The sequence below is a fragment of the Plectropomus leopardus genome, chromosome 9 (assembly GCF_026936395.1).
Source record: "Plectropomus leopardus strain MGB_pleo_1.0 chromosome 9, ASM2693639v1, whole genome shotgun sequence".
Taxonomy (NCBI): domain Eukaryota; kingdom Metazoa; phylum Chordata; class Actinopteri; order Perciformes; family Serranidae; genus Plectropomus; species Plectropomus leopardus.
Window position 1 is genome coordinate 7,195,995 of NC_142184.1, and position 24,350 is coordinate 7,220,344.

The window sequence follows — 24,350 nt, forward strand, 5'->3', positions numbered from 1 at the left end:
CTCTCAAAATATTCTATTTCTACTGGAGCCTGTGATCTGTATATATTACCCACGTAACCTGGAAGGCTGCTATCACCTGACCAATGCACCGACGGGAGTAAAGATGGAGTAATAAAAAGAGCAAAAGCCCACATAAGGAGGCAGGCTGGGGTGGTAGATCGGTCAAACAGACACAGGACTTTCCCTAAAAGACCAGTATTTGTTAGGACTCATCAGAGGCTCCACAATATCATAATACTTATGCCACAAAACAATATTATTATTTTTTAAACATGTTGCAAAATGCAGAGTATTGCAATAACATATATTGTGATTTATTATGTTTTTTCAACTGCAAACAAAGCCCCATATAATTATTTATTTAATAAGTATATATAATTCAAAGTATTATTATTTTACCCTATAGTAGCTGCATAAAGAGTGTGTTTAGCACTAATTGTATAGCACCTATCATGAAAACAAACACCAGAATTGAACCTAATCAAACTATGTTAATATATATTTAGGATAAAGCCTTGTAGCAGTGTGCGTGCACATCCTCGCCTTTCCCTTGCGAGGTGTGCATCTCCAGGGGAGGTCGAACAACCCCAAGGCTCTGGGTTTCTCACTCAACACACGTCTTTGTGTCTAGCCAAGGGGGAGACAGGCAAGTTGTGAAGCATAGGCAACGTTTCATTAGTTCAGGGTGAGCGGGACAGGCTTTAACGTGATGTATGCACAGCATGGGACAATTAGGGAGGTAAACACAAGTAAACACACACAGCTGTTGTGGGATTGTTGATGACTAGATGAGCTGCAGAGAGAGAACTGGGCAAGTGTGCTGCAGGGGGGAGAACAGGGACGTCAGGGCCAGACTGCCTGGACCTGCTCCAGTCTTCATTAAAGGCAGTGGTGTCGGGAAAAACAGCTTTTTGTCACAGTGCACATATTTATCAGAGTTTGTTCGCTGTTACACTCCAAACATAACACATGAAAAACCCAAGTCCAGATGCAAAGTATTATGGGTGTTAATAAGGAATTTAAGGCATATCATCATATTGCTCTGTACTGTCTGTAAGGAGATTTGTCAAGAAATTTGTGATGTTTTACAAATTGGAGTAATAAATAACACTTAAAAATGTACTAGATGCATTATGAACAACATATGGCAAACAATTTCTCAACAGATGTCACTTAACTTAAAGTGTAAAGTCTCCAAACATTACAAGCAGTCATTCTAAAAATCTGCATTAATTGAAATGTTGTTGTACTGTGCTAAAGTAAAAATCTACTTTTTTTCCATGCAACTTTAGACTTTTACTTCACTGCATTGTCCTTTTTACTTTACTACAATTATCTGTTAAAGTACAAATTAGGAGTGTTATTTGAAAAAAAAAAACAAGTTTCTAAAATATGTTTTGTAATGAACTAAATGAAAAACAGTTCACACAAGTACAGCAGAAATCATTAGTCGATTAATCAATTAACCGGTTTTAATAAACATATAAGTCTTTATTATTTTTCTGGTAATAATAGCAATAATAATAGTGATTGTATTATTACTATTGTTGTTATTATTATTATTTTTGTTATTATTATTATTATTATTATTAGTAGTAGTGGTGGTAGTAGTATTTATTTAATAATTATTCATTATTATTTATGTTGTACATTGTTCAAGAATTAGGTATTTTTACTTTTAATATGTTTAGTGTGCTTTTCTGATTACACTTAAGTAACCTTTTTTAGTGCAGGATTTTGAATTGTAACAGAGAATTTTCTTAGTGTCATATTAGTACTTTTACTTAAGTAAAGGAGCTGAGTACTTCCTCCTTCGCTGTTCCTGTTTGTGCGACTTACTGTTCAGCGATGATGTAACCATCCTCTACAGGGGTACACCGGACTCCAGCCACCTCCACATTCCCCACCATATCTGAGAAGGCCAGACCGAGGTTCGTGCCATGGATGGTCACCCGCGTGCCTCCCTCTGGCGGTCCTGCCACTGGAGTCACCTACAGGGCCAAAGTTAGGGAGAAACTTGGTGAAAACTTCATATTAAATGTCTTGATATCATAAATGAGCACAGGTTTCCGTGGATGCTCAAGGGTAAATATGCTCTTACGGTCCAGGTGGCTGTAAAAGCAATTAAGAGCACTCTGCACGCCTGAATCCGTAGAATGTCACAACATGCCATGAGTCACGTCGCCAAGAGCACACTCTAATCACAAAAGTAGCTCATGGCACATGTTCTGTAGCTCGTCCTGTCTAAATGTGGCATCGTGTCCATACACACGACTACACACGGAGACCAGACTTCCTCTCCTTCATCAGCTCCTTCCTTCAGAATACACAAATCTGATAAAATCACCATTTGAATGGGATGGATTATTAACATTCTGGATAGGCGCCTGCTCAGAAACTGCTGCTGTTGCCATGGATGATAAATCTAACAAGGGGCCATATTAATGCTTAGTGCAGATCACCTACTCATAAAAGACAATATGGCTGCCCAGCATGACCTTGGCACAGGGTGGCACACTGCCTTCTGTGCTGCAGAGGCCAGTGGAGGCTCTAACCTGGCCATCATCCAACCCTTTATAAAAAAGAGAGGAGGGAGAGAAAGGAGGAAGGAGATAAACAAAGAGTATGAAGTGCTGTTCAATGGAAGGGGAAGCAAAAGTCGGAGTTCATACACATTTTTACCACTGAAGTTACATGACTTTTCCGTGACTTTGAGGCAAATTTTAAAGACCAGACGTTCTGTGAAACGACCATCAATACTCCTTATTGGGTCTTTTTCATTACTATATAATAGCTTTTTAAAATATGCATTATTTTAAAAAAATAATGAATTCAGAACAGGACGTGAACCGAATATTTAATAATAACTTTGGGACTGATATTTATGATAGGGGAGGGGTGGTGCAAAGGGGGAGGCATGTCAAACAATTTTCAAGCACTGGGGAGGGAGTTATGTTTTTATTTTAGTTTTAGGGGAGGGCTAGACTACTTTTAATCCCTGTATTTTGTATTTCTTTTACCGCTGATTTTCACAGAAAACACGCCTTCCAAACCCACCAAGATGTTTTGGCCATTTTTCTTCATTAAAAACTTAACGTCAATTTAAAAACGATGGTGATTTTTTTCCTTAAAAATCTTTGGTGATTTTTTAAAGAAAACATGCCTTCCAAACCCATGGGCCCAGACTTAAAAAGATTTGGCCGTTAGTTAGTTTTTTTCGTAAAATATTTTTTGGCTATTCTGAACAGAAAAAATTTTGGTTATTTATTCTTTAAATTTTTTTGGGTGATATTTGAAAAGTGCTGGAGAGGTTATTTTACTTACTTTAAAAGTTCTTGGCTAGTTATCATTGGATATTCCAATTTCTGCTGATCTTTGAACACATGATGTGTTATCACACAGGTTTGTAAAACAAAATTCCATGACTTTTACAAAACTTTGAGATTATATTTAGTTTTCCAAAACTATTCAAGGCCTTGAAATTGCTATTTGTAAATTCCATGGCTTTTCTGGGTGTTCCATGACCGTAGGAACCCTGAAAAGGAGAGATAGAGGAGCAAACAGAAGAGGAGGGCAGCAGGGAGGAGAGGACTGTCACTTTGCTGTGTGGAGCAGCGAGTGCTATGTAAACAATCAATACGCTATTACTGGCCATGCAAGCTGAAGGGAAAAAACCAACAGTCAGTTGTACCCGCTTACTGAGCCGCAAAGCGCCACGTGACGGCGACCCTTTGAGTGGCGCGACACACCCTCCCCTCCCCTCCCGACACCCACCAGGGCATTGCGGCTTCCCTGTGGGACGCCGGCATTGTAATCTAGATTCAGTGGACATTAATTGCTCTGGATGTAAAGTAAGTGTGTCACTGCACCGCCTGAGGGGTCCGAATACATGAATCTTTTAGCGCTGCTTGGGCATGCAGGGTATAGAAGAGAAGGGGAAAACATAATGGCTAAATATATCCATGTCAGGCGATGGCAGCAGCTATTCGAGTAGACTTAGTGATGGTTACATAAGCAATGGGCCTGAGAGAGAACAAGAAAGAGAGAGGAGGGGAGAGAGGGCATGAGAGGCTATAGGAGAGAGAAAATTGAGAAAAGACTGGAAGAAAGAAGAGGGCAAAGAAAACGGCATGAGCAGCAGAGGGAACGTGGATGCAACTCTGCTAGGTCGAATCAGCCCTGATGGATGACAGGTGAGGCAGGGATGCTGACAGGACAGCGGTGCTGTATCACAGATGGGCATGCTAAAAGCTTGGGAGACCTCCTCCTTCTACCCTTGAGGCTGAAATGGAGCCCTTCCCACAGTGGACCAAGCACAGGAAGACAAGTCTAATCCATGCATGAAACCCATTTGACTGAGCTCCCCATTGGCAGATAGAGCCTTGATTCATCAGCGGATTGTAGAAAAAAGCTGCACTTCAAAAGACTCAAACCACAGATGTCTCCGGGCTGAGAGGAGTGCTGCTCTTTGTGTCGGTGTCTGCTTTTCTAACACAAACAAAGAGACTAAATCTATAAACGGAGGCTTGTGCATGAGACTGTGGTTCGAATGGCTGTGAACCAGATCCTAATGACCTTTACAGAGCAGAGGGAACTCACTGCACTCATGTGATAATCTTTAGAAGGGTGGAGTTCCTCCACGCCAGCAACAGCCAAGGCCAGAGGCATTATGTTTTTGGGTTGTCCATCTGTCTGTGCGTCCCATTCTCGTAAAATGTGATATTTCAAAAACGTCTTGAGGAAGTTACTTCAAATTTGGCGCAGACGTCCACTTGGACCCAACAATTTTAGTGGTCAAAGGACAAGGTTGCGATGGCCTTGGGTCCGACTCATCGCCTTGAGGGATTTCTTTCAAATGTGGCACAAACATTCACTTGGACTCAACAATGGGCTGATTACATTTTCATTTTTGTGAATGCAATATTTTAGAAATGCCTTGAGGGAATTTCTTAAAATTTAGTTTAAACGTCCACTTGGACTCAAGGATGAACTAATTCGTTTTTAAGTGGTCATTGGTCAAAAGTCGTATTTCAAGAGAACCTTGACGGAATTTTTTCAAATTAGGCTCTAATGTTCACTGAGGCTTAACAATGAACTGATCAGATTTTGGTGGTCAAAGGTCATGATCACGGTGACCCTGTGTTCATCTCATTCATTTGAATGCAATATCTCAAGAAGATCTAAAGGGACTTTCCTCAAATTTGGCACATATGTCAACTCAAACTCAAGTATGAACCAATTAGAATTTGGTGATAAAAGGTCAAAGGTCAAAGTCAAATTCATACACTTGCTATGTCAAAATTTCACACAAATATCTAATAGGATATAATGATGAAGTGATGACAGTTTATATCTAAAAGGTCAAAAGTAAACTTCACTGTGACATTATAATGTTCTGCAAAAAACAATTTTCTGTTTATTATCCGACATCATTTCTCAGAAACAGAAGGGGAGACATTTGGTCAGACACTAAATTGTTGACACTAATCTTGAAACTGTGCTGAGATCTTTGCTGCCGGGTTGAAGATGTGTGTGAAGCATCCATGTTTTCACAGACATGGATGTGAACTATAAGTGTATCTTGACTAGAGTTTGGAGACATATAACCACATGGTGGCAATTCTGGTTCTTCATATTTCAGTGCTGCCCTCTTTGCATCTCTTTTTGCTCTCTGTCTTTCATCACCTCTTCTCCCCCTGGCTGGGTGACACATCCTCCTCTTCTGAGCACCAGTGTGCTTGTTTGTCTTAACATGCACACTTTCTGAGGGAAGAAGCAGCTTCATTGGACATGCATGCACACCCTCCCACCCTTACACCCCCTCATTCCCACCCAGTGCTGCCATGCCATGCTCCCTGTGTAATCCTTTTAGGAGCCGCGCTGCTGCCCGCCTGGCATTGTCACACTGTCAATAGAGGGTAATTCCCAACAAACAGCCAGTCAGCTTGCACATTGCACTCCCCGGCTCCCACTCTTTTGCTTTCTGTAGCATAATCTATTTCTCCAGCTCAGAGGATCAGACTATTGGCCACTTACTACCGAGACTTCCTTAAGACATTCTGCAGGATTTGGCAACAACCAAAGAGAGACTAAAGAGGGGTGAGATGACCTAAATTGAGAGAGAAGGAAGTGTCTCCTTTGAGAAGATAATCTGCTACTTTGAGCAAAAGACAAACTATGAAGAGAGATGGCTGTGGATGTGAGCAGCCTGAGGATGTCTGTCAGTGTGGTGTTGACTTATTCAGCTGAAGTAATGGTGGGGAGAGTTGTGCTGATGCAGCCAAGGCTAAACTCAATACATGCAGCAGAAAGCGATGCATCTCTCCAGCTGCCTTCAGGCGATGCAAGCTGAGCATGTCACTGTAGCTGACAGAGCTGAATGCTGCTCTCCAAGACAATTCAGAGCTCATAATGTTTAATAACCCCCTCTGTTGTGAAAATATACAATTTCAGCATTCATATTCTTTATCATCAACCTTTAACTCTTTGAAGCCTTGGTGAACATTAGTTTAGTTGAGGGATTAAAAAAAAAAGCAAAAAAAGCAAAAGAAAGAAAAATGTTCAGAAAACTATATTTAAAGTTATTATAATTACCTATTTATTGAAAAAAATATACATACATTTTCCAATATTCAGCACTTTTGGGGTCATTTCTCTTTTTTTACCTTTTAAAAATTGATTTACTTATTAATTAGAATAATAATATAATATAACATAACATAATTAATTTTCCTGTAACTGTTTACTTGTTACATTCTCATTTTGGGGCCATGTCCTCTCAAGTTGCTCATTGCCTTCTCCCCATGTTTTTGCAGAAATCATGCCAATAGGCTCTGGCTGCAAAGGTTTAATATACACATTTGTTACAGCAGGATCCCAGAAGCTCTGAAATTCCAGTCATGCCATCGCTGGATATTTTGCTTTTGAAATTAAATAGCCCTTGATGCAATTTAGAAGCTTGCAGCTAATCTCTTTGTCTTTGGACTCTGCTCAGACTAATTCGGGCATGTCACATTTAATTGTGAGTAGCATTTAATGGGCTTGATAAAACCCCCACTGATCACTTGTTCCCTAACAAACTACATCCTAAATACTTTATGGGGTCTTAAATGTCTTGTAGTCAGGCGAGAGATACGGGCCGTGATGAAAAAGAGTTTTTCAGTGTGTAAAGAGGAGAAAACAAGAGGCAGAATGATGGGGTAACAGGTGTGTTTGTGCATGAGTGAGCTTTCCTCAGTGATGCTGTATGTTTGAGCAGACCACTTTATCTTATTGCAAGGTGTAGATGCTGGCATTACTGCGTGCTGTGGGGCTAAAGACTCACTTTACTGCACAACATGTCTTTCCTTTTATTGGCTAGTTTAATGGAGGGTAGCATGCATACAGTACAGCGGCTCTCACAGGGTTACAACACCGAGGTTGTACCATGATACTGACTGACAGGTCTATTATCCCCGTGGTGTTCAAAATATCAACAATAAGCTTGCATGCACTGTGTGAGGGAGAAAGAAAGCGTGGAATTCTACATTCTTCTCCTATCCTAAGGCAACAGCGAGATGTTTATATTCACTGTCACAGGGAGGCAGGGAAGCCTCTTTGCTATACTGTAAACTCGTACAGAAGCCACGGCCAAGGCCGATTGAGGAGATGCCTTTCATATGCCCATCCAACTCCCAGCTTCATTTGATGTCGCTCCCTCTGCTGTTAGCAGGGGCTTACATCTCTTCAATATTAATGGCCCATGGTGGGAGGCACCATGGCACTTAATAGAAACATTAATTATTCAAAAGGCCTATCTGGTGGTAGGCACATCTACTAATGTGCTAGTATGTATACAAATCAGCTCATGATGGGGGCTTTGGTGCATACAATCAAAACCAAATTTATTAATAAATTCAGCCCACCAGGGGGATGTCTGCTTCTTAAAGAAACTGTAATCACTGAGAGACGAAGGGGGGTAGGGTGCGGCACAATCCCTACGCCGACTTCACTGCCAGCAAGCAGGAAAAAATACCGGTGTCTGTGTGTTTGGAGTACTTGCTCATGTGAGTTGTCTAAATTAATGCAGAGTTGGTTTTGCCACCTACAGTTGTAAACAGACTTGAGTTCAGACAGCCCACAGGGGCTCCACCCCCCCTTCATTCTTCCCACCTTTTCATGGCTCAGTTACTCTGCTGTGTCCTTTGTTCTCTCTGTTGCCTCACTTCACTCCACTCAAACTCTCCCATTGCCTCCTCACACGTTTAACATTTCCCATCTCCTAAACTTAAAGCAAATACTCCCTGAAAACCATTTTCATTCCCAGGTTGTCAAATATAGCAGCTTTGTCCCGTCCCTTGGCATCTGATAACATTGCACAAGGCATCCCTTTGCGTAAATCCATGTAAGTGTATTCATAGTAATATAAGCAAAACCATGATCTTTTTCTAAACCTAACCACGTAGTTTTTTGCCTAAACCTAAAAAACTTTTGGTGCTAAAACATATATTTCCTGTAAATATGAACTTTATTTCGAACACTGTATACATGTAATAAGGAGAAACTGACACTTCCAAAAGTGACACATCCAAAACTGATGTGTTCAAAACTGTTGCACAGGGGTACCTACAGTTTGAAAACCACCCATGAACTTTCTGTAAACCTAAGCTAGTAATTTGTTGCCGCTGAAACCTTCCTTTACTGTGACCACAGAAGTTAATCTTAAAAAGACACTGTATGTATGTAAGGTGCACAAACTGACACATCCAAAATTAATGTGTCTGGAACTGATATGTCCAAAACTGATGCTAGAGGAGTACCTACAGTTTGAAGCACAGCACCACTGGCCATACCTCTTTGTCAACCTAAGCAAGTATTTGTTGCTTAAACCTAACACTGTATGCATAAAAGGTGAGTAAGAATAAGAATACTAACGTTATTGTTACCTATGGCAAGCTAGCTAGCTTCATGCCAGAAACACCAACTGCTCCTTAATTTTATTTATGCACAGAATTTGTGTTCACTATGGCTTTGCACATATTTTTCAATCTTAAATGCTACAATAGAAAGAGCAGGGGGAGAAGGTGGACCAGAAGGTAACATTGATGATCATGCAGGGGCTTCACAGGTGAGGAGAGATTATATTGGCTGAGAAAATATATTTTTAGAATAAAAGTGACTTTGAGATTAATTTCCACAGCTTCTTCCCGACTACAATTCATAATTCTGTTATTCTGTGTCACTGCAACAGACAGAGCAGGGTGAAGGCAGCACGCAGTGGTCAGGACAGAGACCAGGCCGCAGCACTGATATTCAGGCAGAGGCTTCACAGGTGAGGAGAGATAAACTGAAACCTGAGTAAATTGGCTTGATTTCATTCAAAAACAAGGGAGGAAGGCAATGAGCAACGCAAGAAGAAATTACCCAAAAATTTGCAAGAAATTCATAAAAAGTACAAGCCAAATACCTGTAAAATTGGTAAAGAAAAAAAGATAAACAAGTAAAACAAAGCAAAACAAACTGGGAAATTACCTGTAAAACACACTTTAAAAGCTGCCCGCTGTGACAGCCCTCGCTGAGTTAGCAGGTTAGCTGTGGCTCAATTCAGCTGCTACAGCGAGTCCGTCTCCTCTCTGGAGGTGCAGTCTGCCCTACTCACAGCAGAAGTTTCTCATACAAGCCAGGAGCGAAGCACAGTTTTACTGTGGTGTAAAAACTTGATTCCCAATTTTAATTTTCTCATTTCAAATCAAAAATGTGTCGCTCGCCATGTTCAAGGAACATAAAGCTCCTATTTTGGTATGTCCGCCAAGTAGCAGTGTGAATTTGCATAATTACTAAATATTTAGAATCAAGACATAAAGATTTGAGATTTAGATTTCACATTTAAGATTTTGATTTAACATATAACATTTCAATTTCATATTTAACATATAATATCTCAATTTCATATTCAATGTTTAATTTGATAACTTTGTTGAATTTATTCCTTCATGAAAAATGACCGTGACAATGATTTATGAATATTACAAGTTTTTCAAAAATAATATAGTTTAAGATCTCTGTTCCTTGATGCAGCATTTACTGATATACCCCAGCTGTGAAGGCAAAAAGCTAATGAGACATGTATATATACCACATAGCTCTACAATTCCACCAAATCTACATCATGACAAAAGTGATTTGACTGCAGTATTTATACTGGCTTACACATTTTAGAAAGTATAAATGTCTTTTATTTAATGAAGATAAAGATCAATAAAGATTCTGTCTCCTTTCAGGCACTGCAGTGGATTAACAGTATTTAAACATTGCAAACGTGTGTTATTTAATACAGCCTTGTTTATGAAGTGATAAATACAAATGTCATACCATTACTTAAAAATGTTTGTCATTTTCAATTCTTTAATTTATTTTTTTTCCAATTAACATTTTTAAGGTTGTGGGAGAACCGGAGCGCCCGGAGAAAACCCACACAAAAGGAAAAGTGTACTCCACACAGAAAGGTCTGGCCTGAACCAGAACCTTACTGAGAGGCATCAGTGTTCACCACTGATGGTGTACTGAAAAAGGGAAAGAGCAGAATAATGCTGTGTTCAGACCAAATGCGATGCATTCGAGATCACCTCCATCCATTCATCCATTTTGGACCACTTATCCAAGTCCGGATCGCAGGGGCAACAGGCTAAGCAGAGAACTCCAGCCCTCTCGCCAGCAACGCTCTCTAGTTCCTCCTGGAGGACCCCAAGGCATTCCCAGGCCAGACGAGATATGTAGTCCCTCCAGCATGCTCTGGGTCTGCCCCAGGGACTCCTACCAGTAGAACGTGCCTGGAACACCTCCAGCGGGAGGCGCCCAGGAGGCATCCTGATCAGATTCCCAAACCATCTAAACTGGATGCAAAGGAGCAGCGGCTTTACCCTGAGCTCCTTCCGCATTTCCGAGCTCCTTACCCTATCTCTAAGGCTGAGCCCAGCCACACTCCAAAGGAAGCTCATCCCGGCCGCTTGTATCCGCGATCTCATTCTTTCGGTCACTATCTAGAGCTCGTGACCATAGGTGAAGATTGGAACATAGATGGGCTGGTAAATCAAGCGCTTCACCTTCTGGCTCAGCTCATTCTTCACCATGACAGTCCGATGCAACTCCCGCATCACTGCGGATGCTGTACCAAACCGTCTGTCTATCCCACGCTCCGTTCTACCCCTACTCTTGAACAAGACCCCGAGATACTTAAACAAAGCCTGGGAGGCCTCCTTCTTCAGCTTGGAGGATAAGTGAGATCACCTCATCGTATTCGTTGTGAACACAGCATTATTCATTACTGCGATATATAAAGAAAGAAAGAAAGGAATGAAGAAAGAACGAAATCACTTCGAAATCTACCTAAAACCTTGGAAAAGGTACACCAATAAGGATTGGAACCAGACTTTTGTAGACAGCACTCAAGGCCTCCTGGGCAGCAGCTTGTTGTTTTCCTGATGCCTCTTAATGGCCCTAGTTTGTGCAGTGGCATATCTGGGTACTGTTTCACCAGTCTCCATTAACAATATCTGGGGCCGAGCCGGACGCCCAGGGGGAGGACATGGTGCGAGAGGTGCTTCCTTTAAATAAATGGATGACAGGCAGGTCGACTGCTGAACGGCCTTACTGTTCTCTTGTACATTAACTGCAGCCTGTTGCATTTGAAGTACTATTTGGTGGCCGGGGTTAGGGTTAGGTGGTGAAGCATTCAATAGGTTGTGGTTTTTGCCTCTGTGGGATGGGTCTGGAATTGGTCCTAGATTATCTTTTGGCATTGCAGACATGGCAGGCTTGGACAGCAGACCTTTGTGGCCAATAGGTGGCAAAGGTGATTCTTTCAAGCATTTCACATACTCCTGCTTTAAAGTGGTTGTATCAGCACTTGTCCCCTTCAGCTGATGGTAAGGGCCCTTTGGTTTTGAATTTGTGACCAAAGGCACATAGCTGCATGGAGGCTGGAACTTCTCCTTGTACTCTGTGGTCATGGAGGACACTGTGTGCACTCTTTGAGGGCCAGGCAGTGTAGCGATGCTTTTAAAAGGTTTTGGTTTTAGTGTGGGTGGGGATAGTTTGGAATTGACTTCAACTTGAACAGACTGTTTTTGGAAGCCACTCTCTTTGGAAGCACTGTCTTTGACAAGTGATCCTAGGTTAACCTCTGGTCTTATGGACACAACAGGCTTTGAAAAAAGACCTTTTTTGCCAATGGGTGGTAAAGGTGGCTGTGGAGCCCTTGGTGAATGTTTAATACGTTTCACATACTCCTGCCTGAAAGTGGTTGTATCAGTACTCGTCCCCTTCAGTTGATGGTACGGGCCCTTTGGTTTTGAAATTGTGACCAAAGGCATGTAACTGCATGGAGGCTGGAATGTCTTCTGATACTCTGTGGTCATGGAGGACATGGTCTGTATTCTTCGAGGGCCAACCTGGTTAGTGACGCTTTCAAAAAGTTTTGGTTTCAGCGCAGGTAGGGATATTTTGGAATGGCCTTCACACTGAACAGATTGTTTTTGGAGGCCGCTTTCTTTGGAAGACTTGCCTTTGACAAGTGATCCTTGGTTGTCTTTTGGCTCCAAAGGTGGCTGTGGAGCCCTTGGTGAATGTTTTAAACATTTCACATACTCCTGCCTGAAACTGGTTGTTTCAGCACTAGTACCCTTTAGTTGATGGTAAGGGCCTTTTGGTTTTGAAACTGTAACTATCGGTGTGTAGCTGGATGGAGATCGGAACCTCTCCTGGTAATCTGTGGTCATGGAGGACCGTGTCTGATGCCTTATGGTGGGGTTCATCTTTAGTGATGCACTGTACTCGGTGTGCTTTTTGGATTCCTGTGGCTCGGAGTAATTACAGCCTGCTCTGTGACTCTGTGCTAGAGGCATTGTGCATGTGAGTAATTAAATGGAGTGATATGCTGTCTGTGCTGCATGAAATATGTGGGAACATTCTAAACATGCATTCATCACTCTTTGTGACATCACTAAGAGTCATTATGTCACCAGTAGCCTTTGATCTTGTAGGAACATTCCGAACAACCAGAAGATCAAAGGCTGCTGACATCATGACATTCTTTGTGACATCACTAAGTGATGTCATAAAGAATGCCATGATGAATGCATGTTTTGAATAGTCCTAGCAATTTCATGCAGCACAGACAGCATATCACTCCATTTAATAACTCACATGTGCAATGCCTCTAGCACAGAGTCACAGAGCAGGCTGTAATTACTCCGAGCCACAGGAATCCAAAAAGCACACCGAGTACAGTGCATCACTAAAGATGAACCCCCCCATAAGGTATCAGACACGGTCCTTCATGACCACAGATTACCAGGAGAGGTTCCGATCTCCATCCAGCTACACACCGATAGTTACAGTTTCAAAACCGAAGGGCCCATACCATCAGCTGAAGGGGACGAGTGTTGATACAACCACTTTCAGGCAGGAGCATGTTAAATGTATGAAAGAGTCACCTTTGCCACCTATTGGCCAGAAAGGGCTCCTATCCAAGCCTGCTGTGTCCCCAAGGCCAGAAGATACCCGAGGATCACTTGTCAAAGGCAAGTCTTCCAAAGAAAGCGGCCTCCAAAAACAATCTGTTCAGTGTGAAGGCCATTCTAAAATATCCCTACCCGTGCTGAAACCAAAACTTTTTGAAAGCATCACTAACCAGGTTGGCCCTCGAAGAATGCAGACCACGTCCTCCATGACCACAAAGTATCAGGAGACATTCCAGCCTCCATGCAGTTACATGCCTTTGGTCACACTTTCAAAACCAAAGGGCCCTTACCATCAACTGAAGGGGACGACTGCTGATACAACCACTTTCAGGCAGGAGTATGTGAAATGCATGAAACATTCACCAAGGGCTCCACAGCCTCCTTTACCACCCATTGGCGCTAAAGGTCTGCTTTCAAAGTCTGCTGTGTCCATAAGACCAGAGGATAACTTAGGATCACTTATCAAAGACAGTGCTTCCAAAGAGAGTGGCTTCCAAAAACAATCTGTTCAAGTTAAAGCTAATTCCAAACTATTCCCACCCATACTAAAACCGCAACCTTTTAAAAGCGTCTGTACACTGCCTGGCCCTCAAAGAGTGCACAAAGTGACCTCCATGACCACAGAGTACAAGGAGAAGTTCCAGCCTCCATGTAGCTATGTGCCTTTGGTCACAAATTCAAAATCAAAGGGCCCTTACCATCAGCTGAAGGGGACTAGTGCTGATACAACTACTCTGAGGCAGGAGTATGTGAAATACATGAAAGAGTCACCTTTGCCACCTATTGGCCACAAAAGTCCGCTGTCCAAACCTGCTGTGTCTGCTGAAGTTAATGTACAAGAGAACAGTAAGGTTGTTCAGCAGCCAACCTGCCTGTCAACCATTTATTTAAAGGAAGCACCTCTAGCACCATGTCCTCCCCCTGGACGCCCAGCTCGGCCCAAAAAATTGTCAATGGAGACTGGTAAAACAGTGCCCAGATATGCCACTGCGCAAAATAGAACCATTACGAGGCATCACGAAACCAACAAGCTGCTGCCCAGGAGGCCTTGAGTGCCTATCTACAAAAGTATGGTTCCAATGAATGCGATGCAAAAAGCTCTGAGGTGATCTCGACCGCGTTAAATGCATCGCATTCGGTGTGAACGGATTATTTTGCTCTTTTCTTTCTTCCTTTCTTTATATATATATATATATATACATTTGTGTGTGTATATATATATATATATATATCAATCATGAATAGTGCTGTGTTCACACTGAATACAATGCATTTAATGTGCTAAGGTGATCTTGACAGCGTTAAAAGCATCGCATTTGGTTTGAACACAGCATTATTCTGCTCTTTCCCTTCTTCAGTACGCCATCAGTGGTGACCACTGATGCCTCTCAGTAAGGTTCTGGTTCAGGCCAGACCTTTCTGTGTGGAGTACACTCTTCCTTTTATGTGGGTTTTCTCCGGGCGCTCCGGTTCTCCCACAATCCTAAAATTTTAATTGGCAAATAAATAAATTTAAAAAATTGACAATGAAAAATGTAAGTATGGTATGATATTTGTATTTATCACTTAACAAACAAGGCTGTATTAAATAACACACATTTGCAATGTTTAAATACTGTCAATCCACTGCAGTGCCTGAAAGGGGACAGACTCTTTATTGATCTTTATCTTCATTAAATAGAAGAGACATTTACACTTTCTAAAATGTGTAAGCCAGTATAAATACTGCAGTCAAATCACTTTTGTCATGATGTAGATTTGGTGGAATTGTAGAGCTATGTGGTATATATACATGTCTCATTAGCTTTTTGCCTTCACAGCTGGGGTATATCAGTAAATGCTGCATCAAGGAACAGAGATCTTAAATTCAATTATTTTGAAAAACTTGTAATATTCATAAATCATTGTCACGGTCATTTTTCATGAAGGAATAAATTCAACAAAGTTGTCAAATCTGAACATTAACTATGAAATTGAGATATTATATGTTAAATCTTAAATGTGAAATCTAAATTTCCAAGTACCAAAATAAGAGCTTTATGTTCCGTGAACATGGCGACCGACAGATTTTTTTATTTGAAATGAGAAAATTAGAATCGGGAATCAAGGTTTTACACCACGGTTCAACTGTGCTTCGCTCCTTGCGTGTGTGAGAAACTTCCGCTGTGAGTAGGGCAGACTGCACCTCCGGAGAGGAGACCGTGGATGTATTATAAGGAAGTCTGGATACAGCCGTGGGGGGCGGGGCCTCATTCATTCCTATAAGAGCTGCTCAGTGGCACATGGAGCAGAGAAAACTCTTTTTCCGGGCAGCGCAGACAGCATATCACTCTTTAATGACTCACATGCGCAATGACTCTAACACAGAGTCACAGAGCAGGCTGTTATTACTCCGAGTGCACACAGTGTCCTCCATGACCACAGAATACAAGGAGAAGTTACAGCCTCCACACAGCTACACGCATTTGGTCACAAATTCAAAACCGAAGGGCCCTTACCATCAGCTGAAGGGGACAAGAGCTGATACAACCACTTTGAGGCAGGAGCATGTGAAATGCATCAAAGACAAGTCTTCCAAAAAAAGTGGCCGACAAAAACAATCAGTTCAATTTAATGCCAATTCCAAAATAACAAGAAGAGGTTGGCGATATGAGGACGGACATCAACCTGAAGATGGAAGAAACTGGTTGGGAAATCGAGGCTACCTTTGCCACCTATTGGCCACAAAAGTCAGCTGTCCAAATCTGCTGTGTCTGCTGCAGTTAACATACAAGAGAACAGTAAGGTTGTTCAGTAGCCAACCTGCCTGTCAACCATTTATTTAAAGGAAGCACCTCTAGCACCATGTCCTCCCCCTGGACGCCCAGCTCGGCCCCAAATATTGTTAATGGAGACTGGTAAAACAGTGCTCAGATATGCCACTGTGCAAAATAGAGCCATTACAAGGCATCAGGAAAGCAACAAGCTGCTGCCCAGGAGGCCTTGAGTGGCTATCTACAAAAGTATCGTTCCAATCCTTATCAGTGTACCTTTTTAATGAGCTGAGGTGATCTCGACTGCATTGCATTCGGTGTGAACGCATTATTTTGCTCTCTTCTTTCTTCTTTATATATATGTGTGTATATTTATGTATATGTATATATATGTGTGTGTGTGTGTGTGTCTGTGTCTATGTGTCTGAAAAATACACACATACATATATCAATCATGAATAGTGCTGTGTTCACACTGAATACGATGCATTTAATGTGCTAAGGTGATCTTGACAGCGTTAAAAGCATCGTATTTGGTTTGAACACAGCATTATTCTGCTCTTTCCCTTCTTCAGTACACCATCAGTGGTGAGCACTGATGCCTCTCAGTAAGGTTCTGGTTCAGGCCAGACCTTTCTGTGTGGAGTACACTCTTCCTTTTATGTGGGTTTTCTCCGGGTGCTCCGGTTCTCCCACAATCCTAAAATTTTAATTGGCAAATAAATAAATTTAAAAATTGAAAATTACAAACATTTTTAAGTATGGTATGACATTTGTATTTATCACTTAACAAACAAGGCTGTATTGAATAACACACATTTGCAATGTTTAAATACTGTCAATCCACTGCAGTGCCTGAAAGGGGACAGACTCTTTATTGATCTTTATCTTCATTAAATAGAAGAGACATTTACACTTTCTAAAATGTGTAAGCCAGTATAAATACTGCAGTCAAATCACTTTTGTCATGATGTAGATTTGGTGGAATTGTAGAGCTATGTGGTATATATACATGTCTCATTAGCTTTTTGCCTTCACAGCTGGGGTATATCAGTAAATGCTGCATCAAGGAACAGAGATCTTAAATTCAATTATTTTGAAAAACTTGTAATATTCATAAATCATTGTCACGGTCATTTTTCATGAAGGAATAAATTCAACAAAGTTGTCATATCTGAACATTAACTATGAAATTGAGATATTATATGTTAAATCTTAAATGTGAAATCTAAATTTCCAAGTACCAAAATAAGAGCTTTATGTTCCGTGAACATGGCGACCGACAGATTTTTTTATTTGAAATGAGAAAATTAGAATCAGGAATCAAGGTTTTACACCACGGTTCAACTGTGCTTCGCTCCTTGCGTGTGTGAGAAACTTCCGCTGTGAGTAGGGCAGACTGCACCTCCGGAGAGGAGACCGTGGATGTATTATAAGGAAGTCTGGATACAGCCGTGGGGGGCGGGGCCTCATTCATTCTTATAAGAGCTGCTCAGTGGCACATGAAGCAGAGAAAACTCTTTTTCCGGGCAGCGCAGACAGCATATCACTCTTTAATAACTCACATGCGCAATGACTCTAACACAGAGTCACAGAGCAGGCTGTAATTACTCCGAGTGCACACAGTGTCCTCCATGACCACAGAATACAAGGAGAAGTTACAGCCTCCACACAGCCTCACGCATTTGGTCACAAATTCAAAACCGAAGGGCCCTTACCATCAGCTGAAGGGGACAAGAGCTGATACAACCACTTTGAGGCAGGAGCATGTGAAATGCATCAAAGACAAGTCTTCCAAAAAAAGTGGCCGACAAAAACAATCAGTTCAATTTAATGCCAATTCCAAAATAACAAGAAGAGGTTGGCGATATGAGGACGGACATCAACCTGAAGATGGAAGAAACTGGTTGGGAAATCGAGGCTACCTTTGCCACCTATTGGCCACAAAAGTCAGCTGTCCAAAGCTGCTGTGTCTGCTGAAGTTAACATACAAGAGAACAGTAAGGTTGTTCAGTAGCCAACCTGCCTGTCAACCATTTATTTAAAGGAAGCACCTCTAGCACCATGTCCTCCCCCTGGACGCCCAGCTCAGCCCCAGATATTGTTAATGGAGACTGGTAAAACAGTGCTCAGATATGCCACTGTGCAAAATAGAACCGTTACGAGGCATCAGGAAAGCAACAAGCTGCTGCCCAGGAGGCCTTGAGTGGCTATCTACAAAAGTATCGTTCCAATCCTTATCAGTGTACCTTTTTAATGAGCTGAGGTGATCTTGATTGCATTGCATTCAGTGTGAACGCATTATTTTGCTCTTTTCTTTCTTCTTTATATATATATATGTGTGTATATTTATGTATATGTATATATATATGTGTGTGTGTGTGCCTGTGTCTGTGTGTCTGTATAAATACACACATATATATATCAATCATGAATAGTGCTGTGTTCACACCGAATAGGATGCATTTAATGTGCTGAGGTGATTTCGATTGCAATAAAAGCATCGTATTTGGTTTGAACACAGCATTATTGTGCTCTTTCCCTTCTTCAGTACACCATCAGTGGTGAGCACTGATGCCTCTCAGTAAGGTTCTGGTTCAGGCCAGACCTTTCTGTGTGGAGTACACTCTTCCTTTTATGTGGGTTTTCTCCGGACGCTCCGGTTCTCCCACAACCTTAAAAATGTTAATTGGAAAAAAAATAAATTAAAGAATTGAAAATGACAAACATTTTTAAGTAATGGTATGACATTTGTATTTATCACTTCATAAACAAGGCTGCATTAAATAACACACATTTGCAATGTTTAAATACTGTTAATCCACTGCAGTGCCTGAAAGGAGACAGAATCTTTATTGATCTTTATCTTCATTAAATAAAAGACATTTATACTTTCTAAAATGTGTAAGCCAGTATAAATACTGCAGTCAAATCACTTTTGTCATGATGTAGATTTGGTGGAATCGTAGAGCTATGTGGTATATATACATGTCTCATTAGCTTTTTGCCTTCACAGCTGGGGTATATCAGTAAATGCTGCATCAAGGAACAGAGATCTTAAATTCAATTATTTTGAAAAACTTGTAATATTCATAAATCATTGTCACGGTCATTTTTCATGAAGGAATAAATTCAACAAAGTTGTCATATCTGAACATTAACTATGAAATTGAGATATTATATGTTAAATCTTAAATGTGAAATCTAAATTTCCAAGTACCAAAATAAGAGCTTTATGTTCCGTGAACATGGCGACCGACAGATTTTTTTATTTGAAATGAGAAAATTAGAATCGGGAATCAAGGTTTTACACCACGGTTCAACTGTGCTTCGCTCCTTGCGTGTGTGAGAAACTTCCGCTGTGAGTAGGGCAGACTGCACCTCCGGAGAGGAGACCGTGGATGTATTATAAGGAAGTCTGGATACAGCCGTGGGGGGCGGGGCCTCATTCATTCCTATAAGAGCTGCTCAGTGGCACATGAAGCAGAGAAAACTCTTTTTCCGGGCAGCGCAGACAGCATATCACTCTTTAATAACTCACATGCGCAATGACTCTAACACAGAGTCACAGAGCAGGCTGTTATTACTCTGAGTGCACACAGTGTCCTCCATGACCACAGAATACAAGGAGAAGTTACAGCCTCCACACAGCTACACGCATTTGGTCACAAATTCAAAACCGAAGGGCCCTTAGCATCAGCTGAAGGGGACAAGAGCTGATAGGCTACCTTTGTCACCTATTGGCCACAAAAGTCAGCTGTCCAAATCTGCTGTGTCTGCTGAAGTTAACATACAAGAGAACAGTAAGGTTGTTCAGTAGCCAACCTGCCTGTCAACCATTTATTTAAAGGAAGCACCTCTAGCACCATGTCCTCCCCCTGGACGCCCAGCTCGGCCCCAAATATTGTTAATGGAGACTGGTAAAACAGTGCCCAGATATGCCACTGTGCAAAATAGAACCGTTACGAGGCATCAGGAAAGCAACAAGCTGCTGCCCAGGAGGCCTTGAGTGCCTATCTACAAAAGTATCGTTCCAATCCTTATCAGTGTACCTTTTTAATGAGCTGAGGTGATCTTGATTGCATTGCATTCGGTGTGAACGCATTATTTTGCTCTTTTCTTTCTTCTTTATATATATATGTGTGTATATTTATGTATATGTATATATATATATGTGTGTGTGTGTGTCTGTGTCTGTGTGTCTGTATAAATACACATATATATATCAATCATGAATAGTGCCATGTTCACACCGAATACGATGCATTTAATGTGCTGAGGTGATTTTGATTTGATTTGATTTTGCAATAAAAGCATCGTATTAGGTGTCAATGCATTGTTTTGCTCTGTTCATTCTTCCTTTCTTTCTTTATATATTTATGTGTGTATTTTTATGTATATGTGTGTGTGTGTGTATATATTATATATATATATATATATATATATATATATATCAATCATGAATAGTGCTGTGGATGAATGGATGGAATAACCCCAAAATATCCCCACCCATACCAAAACCACAACCTTTTAGAAACGTCACTACACTGCCTGGCCCTCAAAGAGTGCACACAGTGACCTCCATGACCACAGAATACAAGGAGAAGTTCCAGCCTCCACACAGCCTCACGCATTTGGTCACAAATTCAAAACCGAAGGGCCCTTAGCATCAGCTGAAGGGGACAAGTGCTGATACAACTACTCTGAGGCAGGAGTATGTGAAATGCATCAAAGACAAATCTTCCAAAAAAAGTGGCCGACAAAAACAATCAGTTCAATTTAATGCCAATTCCACCTATTCAAATACTTAGGTGTGAGACTGAAAAAACACTCATCTCAGCTTTATCCTGAAAATTATACCCACATTAATGAAAAAATAAAAGAAGACCTTAACAGATGGGCTTCTTTGCCCCTGGATTTTGGTAATAGAATAATGGCGATAAAAACAAATATCTTACCAAGATTGCTGTATTTGTTTCAGTCCCTACCTATCCAAATTCCTGATAATCAATTTAGAGAGTGGGACAAGGTGATATCTCGTTTTATATGAAACGGTAAAGCCCCTAGAGTGAGATTTAAGACCGTACAACTGCCAAAACATAGAGGTGGGATGGGCTTACCTAGCCTAAAAGATTACTACTTAGCGGCACAGATAAGACCCCTCATACTGTGGTGTAATCAAGAGTATATCGCAAAATGGAAAGTTGAATGAAAAACAATCAGTTCAATTTAATGCCAATTCCAAAATAAAAAGAACAGCTTGGCGATATGAGGACGGACATTAACCTGAAGATGGAAGAAACTGCTAGGGAAATCGAGGCTATAGAGACCATAGACTGCACAGATAGCACAGAGTCACAGAGCAGGCTGTAATTACTCCGAGCCACAGTAATCCAAAAAGCACACCGGGTACAGTGTGTCACCAAAGATGAACCCCACCATAAGGTATCAGACACGGTCCTCCATGACCACAGTGTACGAGGAGAAGTTACAGCCTCCACAGTGGCTAATAAAAACAATCAGTTCAATTTAATGCCAATTCCAAAATATCCCCACCCATACCAAAGCCACAACCTTTTAGAAACGTCACTACACTGCCTGGCCCTCAAAGAGTGCACACAGTGTCCTCCATGACCACAGAATACAAGGAGAAGTTCCAGCCTCCACACAGCCTCACGCATTTGGTCACAAATTCTAAACCGAAGGGCCCTGGACTTCCGGTGGCGCAAGGATGGTGACGGCAGCGTGAGAATTCATCTCCCAACTGAACTTTAACCCCCCGCTTAACACAGGAGATTTGCTTTTAAAGTGGTATTTGGACGATAATAATGCCGGGGGGAGAAGAGAGGGGCCTTAACAAAAGTTTAAGAAGTAAAAAGAAAGACGCAGACACGGAAGATGCAGGCCACGGCGACGAGGCTATGCTAGCAGGAACGGTTTCATTAGCCTCCATCTGCGACACAATAAATGAGAGCATGGCCAAAGCAATGTCCAAATTGGAAAACAGTATTTCCAAACAGCTGTCCGACTTCAGATGCAGTTTTCAAGAGGACATTAAAAAACAGAGAGGTTCCGATCTCTATCAAGCTACACACCTTTAGTTGCAGTTTCAAAACCAAAGGGCCCTTACCATCAGCTGAAGGGGACGAGTGCTGATACAACCACTTTCAGGCAGGACCATGTTAAATGTATAAAAGAGTCACCTTTGCCACCTATTGGCCAGAAAGGTCTCCTATCCAAGCCTGCTGTGTCCCCAAGGCCAGAAGATACCCGAGGATCACTTGTCAAAGACAGGTCTTGCAAAGAAAGTGGCCTCCATAAACGATCAGTTCAGATTAATGCCAATTCCAAAATATCCCCACCTATACCAAAACCACAACCTTTTAGAAACGTCACTACACTGCCTGGCCCTCAAAGAGTGCACACAGTGTCCTCCATGACCACAGAATACAAGGAGAAGTTCCATCACACCCAATTATCATTTTGTTAAAGGAGTATTCACTCACTGTGATGTTTGACACAGATTCAGTTAAGTTTATTTCATTACTGTTAAAATGCATATATTAAATAAATAGTAATAAAGTTCATCTGATGTTTTAAAAAGTAAATAGATTAAAAAGATGTATAATTAAAGGGACAATAAGTTACATGTAAAAGCTGTTTAAAAAGATAAATAATGTTGAAAAGAGAAATTTTTCCATGGTTTATTTAAAATGTATTTTGTGATATGGGAGTTCATGATGGATTATTCCTTTATAGCACTAAAAGACCCTTGTTGTGATGCATATCAATCCATTTCACAAGGATTGGAGTACTTTAAAACCTGAGTAACTGGTTATACTTGAAAAGATACTTTGAATGACAGATATGAATAATGAGGTCTAGTGATGTACAGAAAGAGAAGATAGTAATTTATGCTTTCTGCACTATGTGTGTAGATTGGTTTTATTCTGGACTAGGATTGGATCATTCAGAAATCTGAATCCTGTCGGGTTCAGTGGCGAGCCAACCCCAAGAGACCATAGACTGCGGACGGACCGGAAACCACGGTGTGGCCAGCTGTGGGTCCGCCCTCAGAGGACATCAGGACCATCAACTCATTTCATTCGTTCAGGAACCAGATAAGAACTAACACATTAAAACTACCCGGGTAGTGTTAGAACAGTGTGCACACAACAACAAGTTAAAGGAAAATTGCATCTCCTTCCCCTTAAAGGAGAACTCTGTCAGAGGGAAACAAGTGGCCGACAAAAACAATCAATTCAATTTAATGCCAATTCCAAAATATCCCCACCTATACCAAAACCACAACCTTTTAGAAACGTCACTACACTGCCTGGCCCTCAAAGAGTGCACACAGTGTCCTCCATGACCACAGAATACAAGGAGAAGTTCCAGCCTCCACACAGCCTCACGTATTTGGTCATAAGTTCAAAACCGAAGGGCCCTTAGCATCAGCTGAAGGGGACAAGAGCTGATACAACTACTCTGAGGCAGGAGTATGTGAAATACATGAAAGAGTCACCTTTGTCACCTATTGGCCACAAAAGTCAGCTGTCCAAATCTGCTGTGTCTGCTGCAGTTAACATACAAGAGAACAGTAAGGTTGTTCAGCAGCCAACCTGCCTGTCAACCATTTATTTAAAGGAAGCACCTCTAGCACCATGTCCTCCCCCTGGACGCCCAGCTCAGCCCCAAATATTGTTATTGGAGACTGGTAAAACAGTGCCCAGATATGCCACTGTGCAAAATAGAGCCATTACAAGGCATCAGGAAAGCAACAAGCTGCTGCCCAGGAGGCCTTGAGTGGCTATTTACAAAAGTATCGTTCCAATCCTTATTAGTGTACCTTTTTAATGAGCTGAGGTGATCTCGACTGCGTTAAAAGCATTGCATTCGGTGTGAACGCATTATTTTGCTCTTTTCTTTCTTCTTTATATATGTGTGTATATTTATGTATATGTACGTGTGTGTGTGTGTGTGTATGTGTGTGTGTGTCTCTGTGTTTACATTTACACTTTCTAAAATGTGTAAGCCAGAATAAATACTGCAGTCAAATCACTTTTGTCATGATGTAGATTTGGTGGAATTGTAGAGC

General features: G+C 41.3%; 1 protein-coding gene across 2 annotated transcripts in view; it reads right to left on the minus strand.

Moving 5' to 3' along the window:
* The window catches only part of plxna2 (plexin A2), a 281,745-nt gene that overhangs the window by 72,462 nt on the left and 184,933 nt on the right, over positions 1-24,350 (minus strand). For both annotated transcript variants that reach the window (XM_088081848.1, XM_088081847.1), the window contains exon 13: positions 1,840-1,991. In XM_088081848.1, coding sequence (XP_087937974.1) covers positions 1,840-1,991 — 152 coding nt within the window. The remainder of the gene's footprint in view (positions 1-1,839; positions 1,992-24,350) is intronic.